General features: G+C 43.6%; 1 protein-coding gene across 13 annotated transcripts in view; it reads right to left on the bottom strand.

Annotated features, from left to right (window-relative positions):
• ATP2B2 (ATPase plasma membrane Ca2+ transporting 2) overlaps positions 1–14679 on the bottom strand; it is a 239392-nt gene extending 224713 nt beyond the window's left edge. For all 13 annotated transcript variants that reach the window (XM_066617468.1, XM_066617467.1, XM_066617472.1 and 10 more), the window contains exon 1: positions 14481–14679. In XM_066617468.1, the coding sequence (XP_066473565.1) occupies positions 14481–14679 (199 nt within the window). The remainder of the gene's footprint in view (positions 1–14480) is intronic.
• Positions 14680–17340: the final 2661 nt, after the last annotated feature.

Raw genomic sequence — 17340 nt, 5'->3', positions numbered from 1 at the left:
GCAGCGCAATCCTAAGCTGCACTTCGGATGGCACAAGTCCCTTGCGCTGGCCCAGGAGGGTTGCAAATGTGCTGTAAGGCATGTTTGCACCTCCTGATGAGTTGGTTAGGCCGGCACGCAGAGGCATGCCAGCCTGAAGCGACTGGAATAAGCCTCCGCACCGACAGAGGCTCTGAGTCTTGTGTTGGTCAAGCTTGGCCAACTTAAGACTCTGGGGTGGGCAGGGAGGAGGCGGGAGGGAGGCGTTCAGGGGCGGGGGGAAGGTAGGTGGTGGGCAGCCCCCGGGGTCAGGCAGGGAGCAAGTGGCGGGGCTGGGACCCAGCAGTAATGCCAGATCCCAACTCCCGTTCCCAGGGAGTTCGGAGAAGCTCCGCTCTCCTCTGACTTGTGCACCTTATGGCACATTTGCAGCCCTCCTGGGCCAGGCGCAGAGTCGCTTTGGGCACCTATCAAGCACAGGATACAGCACAAGCCTCTTGACTTGCCTGTTCCAGCACAGGATAGGATTATGCCCTTTTGTTACAGAAGGGGAGCTTACTCAATTTAATTTTCCTTAACTGACCCCCATAAGCCTCTTCCCCAAAAGTCATTGTCTTATGGAAGCAGAAAATACTGGAGCTCTTAGGAAACCTACAGTCTTAGGAAACCTACAGTACCAATATATTTAGGCTGATACCCTGTCCACTGTTTCCTTCTGAGTAAAGATGCAGAAGGTTTGTACTGTTAGTCTGTACAGGTTAAGCCTCATTATTCCTGTGGGTTCCTTTTCAAGCACTCACATGGATGGCAAAAAACACACTACAGCAAAGTTTCTTTACTCAGGTGATTTAAAAAACAGCCTTGCTGACCTTTGTGATGTAAGATAAGAGTCATTAAGAAGACAATCCATCAATCAGTCTTCCTCCAAGTGCTTACAAAGGCGCTTCACTCAGTCCCTCCATTCACCAATGCAAAGTGATCACCTTTCTTTCATGTGCTCAGGGGGAAGGGAGGGGTTTCCTGGAGAGATAAGGACTGATGGATTGTCAGCCAGCTGCCCCCCCCCTCTCATTAAGGAGGCTATTGTTAAAGGACTGTTCAGTTTTAAAACTAATTTTAAAGGGATGCACTTTTCCCCTTCTCCAGGGATCAGCACATTCCTTCTCATTTGCAGTAGCCATTTGTGTTGAGTCAAATCCGTGTATAAAAAATCCGTGTATAACAAGGCTGGACCTGTAATATGATGTGGGTTTTTTTAAATTTTTCCTTTCAGTGCTGTTGTGTTTTTGTTTTGTTCTGTTTCCTTTGAACTCAACAAAATAGCAAGGAACATTTTGTCAACTTCAAACATACATAATGAAGTCAAAGAGAAAGGTCAGCTCTCTCTCAGAGTATGTTTACTTGTTCCTGGAAAATTTACAAACCCAAAAGGTTAATAACACAATAGAACAAAAGGACAGGTTGTCTCTGTACGCCATTGGCCGCACCCAGGTGTGTATGGAAAGGAAAACACGTGAAACAATTTGGCACGCTATGCATCCCTTGTCAGTTTTCTTGGAAAATAGACAAAAAATGGATACTTTCCACTCATTGAAATTTATACAGCCAAGGGAGTGCCTGTACATGAGGTGCCAAACAGTGTTCTACCATTGTAAGTCCTAAACATTCTATTGGTCATAAATTCTGAATTCTCCATCCAATCCTCCAGGCAGTCCAGTGGGCCTGCACGCTATCCAGCACAAGTTTTGGGCTGTCTGATGCTTAGCCCAAGACAAAGAGAAACGTTTTCCTTACCCTGGGGAGAGCTGCAGCAGCGCCAATGGGGCTACCATCTGGCATAACTGCCTGTTCCTGGCCCTGCCTCCTGCTCCCTGCCTGTCCTCCCCCAAAATGCCTCCCTCCAGCCTCCAAGCCAGGCTTCCCCACACACCCCCTTGACCCCTGGGTCAGCCGCGCTCAGCCAACGTAAACCCACCCAGCCTGGGGCTCTCATCAGCACGGAGAGGCTGATACGCGTCTGTCTCCCTGAAAAGCGGTGCAAAAGTGCTTTACAGCACTTTTGAGAAATATTTTGGCTGGCACAAGTGACTTGGGGCACTCAGGATTGCACCCTTAGGGTGTTTTATATATTTGAGTCTGAAGTTTCACTCTGGTGATTTGCAAAACAACCTCCCCTTGGTGGGGCCAGTTCTCTGCACTTTACCACCTCTTTTAACCCCAAAGGAGGCCTCAGAAAGTGGGCGAGGGAGGGGGTTGATTGACACCTACTTCTTTCTCTGCCTGCAGCTATTGAGCTGGCTTCCGTGGGTGGGGTGACCCTCCAAGGTAGGAGCTATCAGGATCACCTCCACTTTCAGTCTCTCCTCCTGCCCCCCCTCTGGGGTTAGCCGCCCCTTCATCCTTGGCCAAGGCCTTTTCATCCATGGTGGAAGCCTGGACCAGGCCTCCTAGGCTACCTCAACCCCCCTCCATCCCAAATACACACCTTACTTAGACCTCCAAACACACCCCCAATTTTAAAATACCCCCATTTTCTCTCAGTAACAAAATTAGTGAAGGCCCACAGATATGTATGTCACAGTACATAAGAATCATAACAGTGACATGTTTCTTCTCATATTATTTTGCAGAGATGATTATTGGGGCTTTGTGTGAAAGCAGCTTTCCATGCCCAAATCAGTACAGTCACCCTGAAACTAATGGAAAAAAAGGCATCACAGGGAAAAAGAGGTGGGGATTTCAAACCATGTTTGTACAGTACTTCTTTCCCTGTGTTGACTGTGCTAATTCTACTAGTCCTCTCTGCTATTTAAACCAGGATAAGTACTCTCATCGTTTCTGTGTGGCTTGCTAGTGAAAACCATGTTGAATCAGTATTCCTAGCATCCAGGTAAGTAACAGATCTATAGTTTTCTCTTGCCTCACACATTTCTCAAGCTATTGAGAACAACTTCAGCTTTAGTTGCCATCACAAGACTTTGCTCCACACAGAATACTGTTAAGTTTTCATTAAAATAGCTAAACATTTATGAAATCAGTTCCAATTCCCTAAATATGTAGAGGTTTGTAGTTTTTCTAATCATGAAAAGCAGAACTCTTAGGTTTTTGTAGTGTAGTAACCAAGAGTAGGACGAGTCAATCAGAAAGACCATGATACAAATAATTCCTCAGTCCTGAATTTAGAATCTGTTATTAGAACAGCCTCTCTCTCAGTCTCAACCCACACTTGCAAGATGGTGGTGATAGTAGTAGCAGTAGTAAACAACTTATGACCAACTTTGCAGGTGGGGGCTTACAGAATTATTCCATTTATCTTCATAGATTTTTCTGTTGTTCCTTCCTATCAGAGAGGATAGATGCAGAAGATTTCTCAGATATCCATGGAATTTCTGGAAAATGTCTGTGTGTATGCATTCCATCCACAAAAAGCTGTTTTATTTTCCCTTTGTGCTTGCTTGTTTACAATGTTCAATGCATTTAGCTTCTGGTTCTGCAAAATTCAGTGCTACTTGTTATCTAGCTCTCAGGCCACAAAGAGTAAATTCAAAACTCCGCACCTCTACTGTAAGTTCAGAGATGCCGATTCATTCTGTTCATTCAACTGGCAGCTCTTTCCTAGTTTCACCCTGCAATGAAGGATTTTAAATTAACTTACTACAGAGGTGGGGAGAAAGCTTTTCAGTTTCACCATTTCTCTTTACATCCTTTATACACATATCTCCAGGATTATGCGACATTCAACACATCCAACCAAATCTTATTTTTTTCCGAAGAGCAGGTGTTTTTACACAAGAAATGAACTTTCCAATGGAAATTAAATTGGATAGGATCAGTGGGTTCAAGATACCTACTCACGCTGGCAGATCTACATTATCCATGTCAGATAGTAGCCTGATATATTACTGTGGCATCCCTATTTACAGCACTGATCTCATGTGTGTGACACAGTGTGTGAACATCCTAAGCCACTGGTTCCAAAACTGGTGGGTCGCAACCAACCAGCCAGGGAACCACTTTTCTCTGCTCCTTTAAGGGGCCAAGAGGGGGAGAAGACAGCAACGCAATCCCCAGGATCGCACTGCTGCTGGTGATGGAAGGGTGTTTTTTTTTTACCTGCCTGCAGCCAGCGCTGCAGCCCTGGGGCTCCAGGGGGTCCAGGAAGCCCTCTCTGCAGGGCTCCCCTTGCCTACAGAAGTCTAAAAAAAGAAAAAAAAAACCTGGGCACTTCCAGTTTTCACGATGAAACCGGAAGTGCCTTTCTTCTTTTTTTGAGACTTTTGCAGGCACAGGGAGCCTTGCAGAGTACTTCCCAGACCCCCTGGACCCCCGAGGACCACAGCGCTGACTGCAGGTAGGTAAAAAAAACTCTCCGCTCACCAGCAGCAGCAGTGCGATCCTGGAGATCACATTGCTGCCTTCCCTTCTCTTTCACAACTTACAGTGCTCCCAACTCCCTGTGGGAGTTTTGGAAGCACTGCCCTAAGCATCATTATTGTTTATTAAGAGTACTTGCATCTTATAAGTCAGAAAACACAAGAGATGACACCCAAACAGTATCTAAAGACTCCCTACAAATGTCTTTGACTTCTGAAAAAAATACACCTGTATATGTAAGACCAGATGCAAGAAAGGTAATAGCTGGATAGGGGGAAACCAGAATTATTACATACAAAAATAAACATTCATTTTTGGGAACCTCTGGCTATGTCATGTAAGAAGCTAAAGCAGTGCTTTCCAAACATTTTAGCACCAGGACCCACTTTTTGGAATGACAATCTGTCTGGACTGACCAGAAGTGATGTCATTAATCTAGAAGTGTCGTCATGGTTGGAAGTGACATCATCAAATTAGGCTTCAAACCTAAGCCGCCATCAGACAAATGTCCCATTACACAGCATGTTTGTGCTGTTATTTTACATAGCTTGGAATTCAAACATTCCAGCTAAAAAATCAAAGCAAAATTCAGACTTGGATCCTTCTCCAACCACACAACCCTCCCAGCTTTCTCATTTTCCCACCTATTTAGGGCAAAGCACTATGCCTCTCTCCCACCAGAAGACTGCCCTGACCAGCAGCTGTGTAGCCTGAATTTTCTGTATTTTCAGTGGTGGCCGAGATAGCTGGTATGCGACTCACTTGAAATTGGCTGGTGACCAACTTAGTGGATCCTGACCCACAGTTTGAGAAACACTGAGTTCAGAGATACATGCTGGTTTCTCCATATTTCATTTCATTTCATTTTTTTTTTCTGGAATGTCACCCAGCCTCCCATATATATAGTGGGGAATGCTCCCTGATTGGTTCTTCTCCATGCACGAAATCTTGCCTGGGGCAGGGCTAGTTGGGCGGTGATTGGGTTGGGATATGTGGGGGGAAAGATCCCAAGGGCTGCTAGATAATGCTGGAACCTGCTTGCACCATTCTTCTTCTGTACAAGTATTCACACAAATGAACATGCACGCTCTTAACAAATGAACATACAATGTTCATACCTTAAAGAAATGGCATCCTATGTTGCTGCAAAGTGAAAGATGAACCTATTCACATTTAGAGCCCTATGAAGAAATATTCAATGCACCATACAGAAGAAGCTTTAGTGCAATGACGTATATCCAAAAAGGGCAAAGGTAATGATAGAACAATGTGCAACATGACAAAGACAAGCACACAATGTACAGTCAAGCTTTATTTTTTATAACTTTGAAGGAAAAAAAATAAAACCCTGCATCCTTCCATTCATACAATGGTGTTTCAATATTACCTAAAAGAATATTAGCTGTTTGGCAAAACAAGTAATGGAACTACATCAGAAAGCATCTGTGACTGCCAAGAACATCACAAATAACTTTAATTTGGTAGGGTAAAAATATCTTCGAGAGCATTAAAATGAATAATCAAAATGCAGTAAATTTTGCAACATTATCACTGAATTCTTGAATAAAGTTTGAAGTAAAATTCCAATTTGGATTTTGCATATGAAAATGAAAAATATAATCTCAAAAAATATTGGCTATCAAATTATAATTGCCAGTGCATGTTACTCACCAAATGATGACAGATACTAAATACAATTAACATAAGAACATAAGAACAACCCCACTGGATCAGGCCATAGGCCCATCTAGTCCAGCTTCCTGTATCTCACAGCGGTCCACCAAATGCCCCAGGGAGCACACCAGATAACAAGAGACCTCATCCTGGTGCCCTCCCTTGCATTTGGCATTCTGACATAACCCATTTCTAAAATCAGGAGGTTGCACATACACATCATGGCTTATACCCCATAATGGATTTTTCCTCCAGAAACTTGTCCAATCCCCTTTTAAAGGCATCTAGGTTAGACGCCATCACCACATCCTGTGGCAAGGAGTTCCACAGACCGACCACACGCTGAGTAAAGAAATATTTTCTTTTGTCTGTCCTAACCCGCCCAACACTCAATTTTAGTGGATGTCCCCTGGTTCTGGTATTATGTGAGAGTGTAAAGAGCATCTCTCTATCCACTCTGTCCATCCCCTGCATAATTTTGTATGTCTCAATCATGTCCCCCCTCAGGCGTCTCTTTTCTAGGCTGAAGAGGCCCAAACGCCGTAGCCTTTCCTCATAAGGAAGGTGCCCCAGCCCAGTAATCATCTTAGTCGCTCTCTTTTGCACCTTTTCCATTTCCACTATGTCTTTTTTGAGATGCGGCGATCAGAACTGGACACAATACTCCAGGTGTGGCCTTACCATCGATTTGTACAACGGCATTATAATACTAGCCTTTTTGTTCTCAATACCCTTCCTAATGATCCCAAGCATAGAATTGGCCTTCTTCACTGCCGCCGCACATTGGGTCGACACTTTCATCAACCTGTCCACCACCACCACAAGATCTCTCTCCTGATCTGTCACAGACAGCTCAGAACCCATCAGCCTATATCTAAAGTTTTGATTTTTTGCCCCAATGTGCATGACTTTACACTTACTGACATTGAAGCGCATCTGCCATTTTGCTGCCCATTCTGCCAGTCTGGAGAGATCCTTCTGGAGCTCCTCACAATCACTTCTGGTCATCACCACTCGGAAAAGTTTGGTGTCATCTGCAAACTTAGCCACTTCACTGCTCAACCCTGTCTCCAGGTCATTTATGAAGAGGTTGAAAAGCACCGGTCCCAGGACAGATCCTTGGGGCACACCGCTTTTCACTTCTCTCCATTGTGAAAATTGCCCATTGACACCCACTCTCTGCTTCCTGGCCTCCAACCAGTTCTCAATCCATGAGAGGACCTGTCCTCTAATTCCCTGTGGAGTTTTTTCAGTAGTCTTTGGTGAGGGACCGTGTCAAACACCTTCTGAAAGTCCAGATATATAATGTCCACGGGTTCTCCCGCATCCACACGCCTGTTGACTTTTTAAAGAATTCTATAAGGTTCGTGAGGCAAGACTTACCCTTACAGAAGCCATGCTGACTCTCCCTCAGCAAGGCCTGTTTGTCTATGTGTTTTGAGATCCTATCTTTGATTAGGCATTCCACCATCTTACCTGGTATGGATGTTAGGCTGACCGGCCTATAGTTTCCCAGGTCCCCCCTCTTTCCCTTTTTAAAAATAGGCGTGACATTTGCTATCCTCCAATCTTCTGGCACCATGGCCGTTTTGAGGGACAAGTTGCATACCTTAGTCAAGAGATCTGCAACTTCATTCTTCAATTCCTTAATAACTCTAGGGTGGATGCCATCAGGGCCTGGTGACTTATTGATCTTTAATTTATCAATGAGGTCTGAAACATCTTCTCTTTTAACCTCTATCTGACTTAACTCCTTGGTCAGGAGGGGCCGTTCGGGCAGCGGTATCTGCCCGAGGTCTTCTGCCGTGAAGACAGATGCAAAGAACTCGTTTAATTTCTCTGCCATCTCTAAGTCTCCTTTTATCTCCTCTTTCCCTCTCACCATCCAGAGGGCCAACTGCTTCTCTGGCGGGTTTCCTGCTTCTAACATATTTGAAGAAGCTTTTATTATTCCCCTTAATGTTGCTGGCCATGCATTCCTCATAGTCTCGCTTGGCCTGCCATATCACCTTCTTACATTTCTTTTGCCACAGTTTATGTTCCTTTTTATTCTTCTCATTAGGGCAAGACTTCCATTTACGGTAAATTGTATTCTATTTATCAAATGCTAAGCAAAAAAAATATCACAACCTATCACAACCTATCAGTTTCTATCTAATGGTAAATTTCTATTGCATGCCAACCAACAAATACTGGAAATACACCAGCTTTTGCAAACTATCCTCTGGGGACCATTGACAGCTTAACAGAAGTTCCTCAATTGAAAGAGCCACTGAAAGACAGCCTGCACACAGGAGGTATTCAGTCTGTGCGTTGGGGCTCCCTAGGGTAGCATGGCTAGCCACCAGTGGCATGAGGCATCTCAAGGAGAGAGGTGGCCATAGCTGCTCAGCTCAGCTGCATGTGCTGCCTCCCTACTTGCTACTTTTCTGAGGCTGTGAAGGAGGTGGGTGGGGCAGTGTGAGGTGGGGAGGACATGTGAAACATGATGGGGGGAGGGAGAGAAGGCTGGCTGGGTAGCTGCAGAGGTGCTGCATCTCATCAGCTCAGAGCACACTCCTGGCAGACTTCAAACTGGGAGGCAAGCCTGACCTAGAGAGAGAGCAGTGCAGCACTTTCCTCCACTTGAGAAGGACGGAACCCAGCCTGCTCTTAGTGGGGGGGGGTGTCCAAATGCCACAGCCTGCATCCCTCCGTCTTGCCTGGGGGGAATATGGTGGCCAGCTGCACGTTGGGGTGTGTGAGCATGCCCCCATCTACTTTGGGGGTGAGCTGTAATCTTGCTCTGTGTGGCTGCAACCCTAGCTGCACTTTCCTGGAAGTAAGCCCCATTGACTCAAATGGGACTTACTTTTGAGTAGACCTACATAGGCTTGGGGTTTGTGTCAGCTTAACCAACGATCTTCACCTTTCTCTTTTTTCCTCCCCTTTCAAAAAAGAGGAAAAAAAAATCCACTCTTGATCAGTCAAGCTGTCTTCAAAAATTGATTAAAAAATAAAAATACCCATTCCTTTTCAGCCACCCCCCTTTTTCCTCCTGCCTCCTGGGGGGGGGGGGTTCTTCCCATGTTGGCTGCTATTGTAAGACAAAAGGCACAATCTTAGCTAGGTCTACTTAGAAATAAGTCCTATTGTGGTCAATGGGACTTACTCCCAGGAAAGTGAGGTTAAGATTGCAGCCAAACAGTCTCTGGGTCTCAGTTTGCAATGAGCAGATACACACAAAACAAAGTCTTCCCCTTCCCCAGCAAATTCATCACTTCCCTTCTCCCCCTTCCAAAACCCTCCAGGTGTGCTGCTAACAAACTCAGGGCAGAATCCTAACCAGGTCTACTCAGAAGTAAGTCCTATTTTGTTCACTGGGGCTTACTCTCAGGTAAGTGCGGTTAGGATTGCAGCCTTAGAGTGCTGGCAGCTGTTTTTTTGTTTCTAGTGTATAATTATAACACCTTCATCCCCATTTGGGGGGTAACTGAGGTGAGGTGATGTAATGGGGAGGGGAGCCGTGGGCCGGAAAAGTTCGAGAACCACTGCTGTACACTATTACTGATTTTCCTCTGCCTTGTGCAGTCATAGGGGAATGTCTGGTATGTTCAAGAGCACACTCTGAGGTCACAATAGGCAGTGGTGAGGCCCAGTGCTTCTCCGTGTAAACTGAGTGCATATCGTAAAAAATGTCTAAATATTCTGCAAGGCACAATGGTTCTGTAACAGATACCTGCAGGAGGTTCTTGGTAGATATCTATGTAGAAAGTAGTTTCAGAAGTAAACAAGTTTGAAAACCACCATATTAGTTATCTATTGCACATCATCCAATTCTAAATATCACACCGTTCAAACTATTGAATACAACAAAGCATCAACTGTCAAATAACAAATACTGAAATTATATATTCTCAGCTGTCAAACGCAGCTATCCATCATTCAGAGAACATTCAGAAAATATTCAAAAACTCAGAACTTATCCAAAGAATATCTGACACCAACATTTACAATAGAAACTTTGGGGGAAGCAAATTCACTTCAGCTCTATAGTAGATTAGGTAATTAAAAGGAAGGATGATTTTAGGGTGGCCTCATCACAAATACTTAGAAAAGGTGTTCATCACAAATTATTATGAGTGTTGTAGCCTTCAATTTATCATATCTACAGTTAGAAATCACAAGGGTGACTCTTAACCTTTACATTTTATTTATTAAAACAAAGTCTCTGATTTTAAAATATCTTCAGGTACCTAAATTAACTCTTAAAGACTACAAGTGTGACACACACACACACACGTTCTGTTAGTAAAACATGCTGCCAATGCACCAATATATTATGTTTCATGCAAAATTAACATAACATCATGAACCTATATACACTATAGAGGGTTACTGTGGTGAAATGGAATGATCTGTTGTTGGTGTTCATATAGAATCCAGGAGGCTTGCGCTGGATTGTGCAGGATTGTGGCCAGCAGCAGCTTAGCCAGAGGAAAGGGGAAACATTTCCCCTTACCCCTGGGTAAGGGCTGCTGGCACCTATGGGCCTCCGCAGACTTACACCTCTCCTGAGGTGGCACAAGTTCGAGGAGAGCGGAGCGGCTTGAATTCACTCCATTCTCCCCGGGGACGGGGGTTGAGATCCGGAATAACTACTGGATCCCAGCGCCACCTCCCGCTCCCCGCCTGCCCCCGGGACCACCCATCGCCCTCCCTCCCCAGGAATGCCTTCCTCCCTCCCCAGGAATTCCTCCCCAGGAATGCCTTCCTCCCTCCCCATCGCCCTCCCTCCCCAGGAATGCCTTCCTCCCTCCCCAGGCAGGAATGCCTTCTTCCCTGGCCCCCCACGCCTACCTTTCGTCCTTGCATCAGCTCATCCAAGCCAACGCAAGGAGTTGGGGGGAAGCTGGCGTGGAGGTTTCTGTCAGCCTCTGCAGATCAGCACTTCTCGGAATGCCGGCCTGGTTTCCTCCCAAGAAGGCGCAAATGTGCTTTACGGCACATTTGTGACCCTCCCAGGCCAGCCCAAGGGACTTGGGCCAGCACAGGACGAAGTTAGGATTGCGCCCCCAGTCACCCAAATATTAGTCACATCCAGATTGGGCAACTACAGTTGGTTGTTGTCATTCACTGGTTTAGCTCTTGCAGATTTGACTCACTGCAGGTGCCTAACCTGCAACTGAAGGGCCTCAGAACACCTCCTGGATGTGACCAGAAGGTGCTTTACATTTTGAAGATGGTGCGGAAACAGCTTCAGAATGCTGGTACTGGTATTAACCTTTTAAGTCCTACATTGGTAGGGCCCAAGTTATCTCAAGGACTGCCTTTGCCCACATGAGTCTTGTCTGAATCTTAAGCTCAGCCTTACAGGCCCTGCTCTCTAGCTCACCACTGAGACTGATTGATAAGTACTAGAAACAAGGATGTTTCTGTAGGAACTCCCTTCCGAAGGAAGGTTGCACAGGATTGTTATGAAAGCATCTCATCAAAATTCATTTCAATTGCAAAGCCTTTTCTTAATTTTACCTTGTATGTCTTCCCTGTCCTGTTCTTTTACTGTCAACCTAGTCCATGTACATAAAATATCTCAGTGGATAATCCTCTCCTTCTGTCCCATCTCTGCATTCTTGTCTTGGCTGAATACTGGCCACCTCTTGGCATGTCACGATAATGTCTGTAGCTTGTATAGCTCCTAGTACATCTCTTCCTTATACGAATGTGGAATAGAAATCATAGTAATAAAAAAACAGAAACCCAGACCTGGTTCACAGTTACATTGTAAACAAAGTTTAATTACATACTTCTTTCAGATGAAAATACTATACTTCTCCCATGCCTATAGCAGTGAGTGAAGATCTCAGTAAAACAAGGTCAGAACGCACACACCCACTGCACCAAGATCCATGCTTATCCTGCATGCAGTCAAAATTACACTTTGTTCTAGTCATGGATTTCATTGCCACCACCAAAACATTTTCATAATGGGGAACGACAGGCGCACAATTCAGGGTGGTTGTTTCTCAGGGTCATTTATTACGTTACCTCTAAAAACAATAGCTACGCTCTGCAAGCACACTCTCTTGAAAAGTTCACAGGGTCCATAACAATGAGCTATAACTTGCCTAATTAGTTTCTCAGATACTTGAACATCATGATTACAAGTGGAAGGTGTAAATTAAGCCTTTTTAGAAAGAAAATTGGACCTTCCTTAATCCATCCACCTAAGTTTTCTCTCAGCCTACTTTGAAGTAAAATCATTTTCACCAGGGTACACTCCAAGAAAAATATGAGACACCCTGATACTTTTAAACAGCAATTGATTGAGGTAGTTATTTCCTCAGTGGGAGCTGTATTTGCACAATTGCTAATCTAATTGTGAAGGAAGCTTTATTTCCAAGTTATACGAGTTAACAAAGTTAAAAGCAACCTGCCCAATGGAATCCCAATGCTTCTGTAGAACATTTAAAGTATTGCATCTTTACCTATCTGATAGATTTTTGCTCCCTTCCCAGGGCAGGAGGTCTGGTCTAGAGGGTAGAGCCTCCATTTGCCTGAAGATTAACATCCACAAGGTCGCCAGTTCGAGGCCACCGGCACCGTGCGACCTTGAAGCAGCTGGCAAGCTGCAGCTGAGCTGTTCCATCTGCTCGGAGCGTGGGAGGATGGAGGCCAGAATGTTAAACCAGATCGGAGTGTAACATCTTGAATGTGGTGGTTCTTGAAAGAGAGAACCTTCTTTCAATTTGTAAAAATCCCTGCGTGGATTTAATAAGCCTGCCTGTGTAAACCGCCTTGAATAAAGTCTTGAATAAAGACCAAGAAAGGCGGTATATAAATACTGTATATTATTATATTATTATTCCCTATCTCAGTTCTGTGGGTTTGGGAAGAGGATGCTGCACACGGCCATTTAGAAGAAAAGATGGTGGGAGAGGCTGCAGTTGTGTCACATTACCTGTTTTGTGCTGCGCAGCCACTTGGAGGCAGATGTGTGGGCTTCACCCAACTGCCCCCCTGCTGGTTGTGACTCCCACCCTGTCCCAGCAATCCTTGGGAACCCAGGTGAGGGGGGCTCTATCTCTGGTTGCTGCCACCTCAGCTAGGAAGGTGATTATATCAAGCTCTCCTCCTCAGATCCCTGGCTCAGCACAGCCAACAGGAGTCAAATAAAAAATAGTTTTTTAATTATCACCTATGGGTTTCCTTAGACATATGCCAGCCATTTTGTTGATGTATGTCCAAGGCGAGGAAAGGCGCAGGACAGCTAGAAAAGAAGGGATAAGATCTGGTGCCTGCAACCAAGATTCATGCCCCTGCCCCTACCCTCCCATTCCTCCCTTTCCCCACACATGACATGCCCCACTGCCAATTACCAGCACCAACAGAGGCCTCTGGAGCTACTGCTGCACAGAATGCTTCCCATTTGAGGCAGTAGCCTGAAAGCAAGTGATCCTTGCAACTCAGCTTTCACACCACTGTAAACGACTTTGCAAAAATTGGGAGCGCAAATTTCCTAATCTAATTTTTGCTAGGGCAACTCATAATTCTCAGCAGCTTCACTAGTGCAACACATCAAAATATAGCACAATTCCAATGAGGCAGAGATTATTTCTGGGTCACAGGCAGTTAAACAAAATATCAGGCATTAACTTTGGAATGTCTGCTTTCCTGAAGCTGTCTGTCACATTACCAAAAATAACATTTCAACAATAGATAAAGGATGTTTCTCTGTATTGAAAAGTTAATGTGAATGAAAAGGCAATACTATTTCTGTACTCTCACACTACATTAAAATTGTCCTGGTATCTTTAAGTAAAGTATGATCTACTTTGTATGCCCATAATCTATATTGCATGTAATATACTTAAATGAGGCACTATAGATATAATGGTCTGAGGTGTTGATGGAGAAAGGTTCTTGAGTGACTGCCTCTCAGACTATGACACAGACCACGGTGCACTGTTTCAAGTATCCAAAGCAACTTCAGATACGTGGCAACTTGCAAAAAGAAGATATGATGACCAGGGAAGAGTAAGTGTAATATGAAAAACAGTGCCCTGTATGTGGATAAACTGAGCAATATAATACATATAGCCAAGAAAATAATTTAATAGAATTCCTTCAAGAATATTTCTCATGCATTCCTCTAAAAATAAATCTGCTTTAAAAATCAAATTAGCGTATTTAACAACTTTATAAGAGCAATACTATTTCTGTACTCTCACACTACGCAAGTTTTAACAGCTGTTTATATTTGTCTCACTTTGCTCCTCTCGCTGTCTCTTTCTTGAAGTTTTTTTCCCTTCAGCAAATGCTTCTGCCTATTAATTTTATGTTCCCCCACTTTACGAAGTCACTATCAGACCTCATTTTGTGAGAGAAGAAGGATCATAACACAGAGCACCAGACTTCTCCCAGGAAAATGCAACATTCCCAACCATTCCAGCCTCAATAAATTAGTTTCTTACCTTCTGTTGGCGATGTCTTCAAGTGTCTGCAGAGGCCTTCGGTGTCCCCATAGGTTTCCTTAAGTTTCACAACAGCTTCTGTTCCTCGAAGTTCCATGAGGGAACGCAGATCTTGTAGCGTGCACCCAAATTCTCCTGCATGGTTGGCCTCATTTCTTTGGTTCTTGGAATAAAAATCGCTGTTTGTCATGTCACCCATTGTTGCTGATGGTATTGCTCTGGTCAGTGCGTTACATGCAACTGGAAAATGTGCAAGGGTGGGAACTCAGATTCCAGCCTAAACAGCAGACTCACTCCGCTTTAAGCTTCCAGTAATCACAGTTAAGAAAGCAAGTTATGACTGATGTGTCTCTGACCAGGTGGTAGTCCACAGGATAGCTGCTTTCAAGGCTGCAGACCGGGTCCACCCCATTCACCGTTTCCCATTATGCTGCACCCAGACTTTTGGCATCTACATGGTCATCTCTTCCTTCAAACCTTTTGGGGGAAAAAAAATATGAAGTATGCATTAGAAGCTTAAGTGAGATGCCCTAAAAGGCATTTTCATCACCACTGTCAAATCAGGCTTGATTACAGAAAGCCTAACACAGAAAGGTTTTACACCAGTCCTGGAAAGATGCTGCAAAGTTATAGTCTCAGCTGGCTCCACAGATTGTCACACAGCTAGCTGTGTCACCCACAACACTCTTTCCAGTGTCAGTAGCAATTGCAGCAAGTCCTTACTTTAATCAAGTCCCAAGAGCACCAGCTAAATGAGATGGCTCATGAATATTAATAAGTAAGCCATTAGTCCAACAGCCTAGATGTGCCTCTGGTAGGGGCTCTTGTTCATACTGCTCTATCAACCTTTCATCTGACGGGAATTAAAAAAAAAAAAAGATATCCTGTAAAACTATAAAGTAATAAAAATTAATTGAACACTATTACTTATGCTTTCATTCATTACAGAAACTATTTTTCAGGGCAAGAAAATTGAAATTGAAGAATAGGGACATTTTCATTACCAATCTTGAATATGTTTGAATAAATTAAGTTTTATAAATTTGACAGCCTATGAAGATAAACACAAACACAAGAAAAAAGATGAAACACCCAAGTGCTAAACAGTAAGTCCTCTATTGCTGCACAAAGCCTTCAGCACCACCTGTTATCTGACTCACTAGCACATTTGATATCCTTTGTGTGCAAGGGGATATTTCTTGTCAAATTCCAAACAGTCAAAGAAGCACACCTTTATGGGGCTTTAATGTGTAATATTCAGGCATGCACATGGACTATTTGTGAGGGAAAGCGATTAACACATTTTAAAATTTTGCTTCTCAGACACAAATACTGTACTGATGAGTTCTGCATAAATATGCTGAAGCCAGCTATTATATTTTACCACTGAGAGTTTAAGTGAGATTAAAGGGTTTTGTTTTGCTTCAAGCGGGTTAGGCCAAGTACACAGTTTGATTTTAAAAAAATACACAAACCTTTTGAAAAGGTTTTGCTGTTTTGCATAAAGAAAACAGGCCTTTCAGATGTTGGAGGTTGAATAGCCCTTATCCGAACTGCTTGGAACGGGAAGGTGACTGGATTTTGAATTTGTCTAGATTTCAGAATAATTGCATAAATATAATGAGAAATGCTCCCTCTTGTTCTTTTCAATGTTACCCATACAGGAGTCTGCTGACCTCTTTGACATTTTTTAACAATATCAGTACAGGTACACACCACGGAGCAGAGAATAGAATTCTCAGCCTGTGCTTGCAGAGTACCTGGAAATGAGCACAAGACCTTCTAGAGTTCACACTACAGGAATTTTTTTTAAAGTCTTGGACAAAAATGTCTGAATTTCAAAATGGTCTGGATTTTGGATGTCTGGATAACAGGTAATTACCTGCAATATCATTTCTGAATAATGAATGATAAATCATGTTCAGTTCAACATACTGGTGCATTTTTATTATAGAATGTGTCCAGGAACAGATGAAAAACACTTTGCCAGAGCAATAATACATAAAAGCAATCTTAAACATACTTACCTAAATTTTATTGGGGAAAAAAATGGGATTTACTTCCAAGTAAACATCTATAGGATTGCACCCGAAATCAGTGTGCTTTTGGTCTATTTTGTGCATGTTCATGTAGATTGCTGTTTTATTCATTGTTTTATTTAAGCCAGCACCTACATATATTTGCCCATGTGTTTTCCACCTCTGGTTGCACCACTGCATGGGTTCTGAAATACAAGATGCTTCACTTTCCACTTTACCCGCACATTGCTGACAGCAAGAAAATGCAATATTGCAGAATAACAACTCATCTAGATAAGATGTGAGAGATTCATGATCAGTATCTCCCACAGAGCCCTTTTTCTTCATTCCAATAAACCAGCATTTCTCAAACTGTGGGTTGGGACCCACCACTTGCATGCCAATAGTTAAATTGCTTGCAAGCCAATTTCAGGTGGGTCCCCATTCATTTCAATATTTGATTTTTAATATATTAGACTTGATGCTGCCATGGTATGTGACTGCATTTGGGGAAATGTTACTGATCTATACTTTGAACAGGCTACTGTGTATATGCTTTTAACAATGATAGTAAATGGGACTTACTCCTGGGTAAGTGTGGGTAGGATTGTAGCCTAGGATTGTTAAAAATGTTTCTGTTTGATGGTGCCACTTGCGGTCATGACATCATTTCCGGTGGGTCCTGACAGATTCTCATTCTAAAAAGTGGGTCCTGGTGCTAAATGTGTGAGAACCACTGCAATAAACTATAACAGGTTGCTCATTTGATGGAAGGAATAGGGCTCATGGTCATTAACCCATTCTTCACTTGGTCATTTCCCTGATATAAATTTCCTTGCACT

The sequence above is a fragment of the Tiliqua scincoides genome, chromosome 2 (assembly GCF_035046505.1).
Source record: "Tiliqua scincoides isolate rTilSci1 chromosome 2, rTilSci1.hap2, whole genome shotgun sequence".
In the NCBI taxonomy this organism is placed as follows: Eukaryota; Metazoa; Chordata; class Lepidosauria; order Squamata; family Scincidae; genus Tiliqua; species Tiliqua scincoides.
The sequence above is the reverse complement of the archived record's forward strand: the minus strand, read 5'-3'. Positions and strand labels throughout refer to the sequence as shown.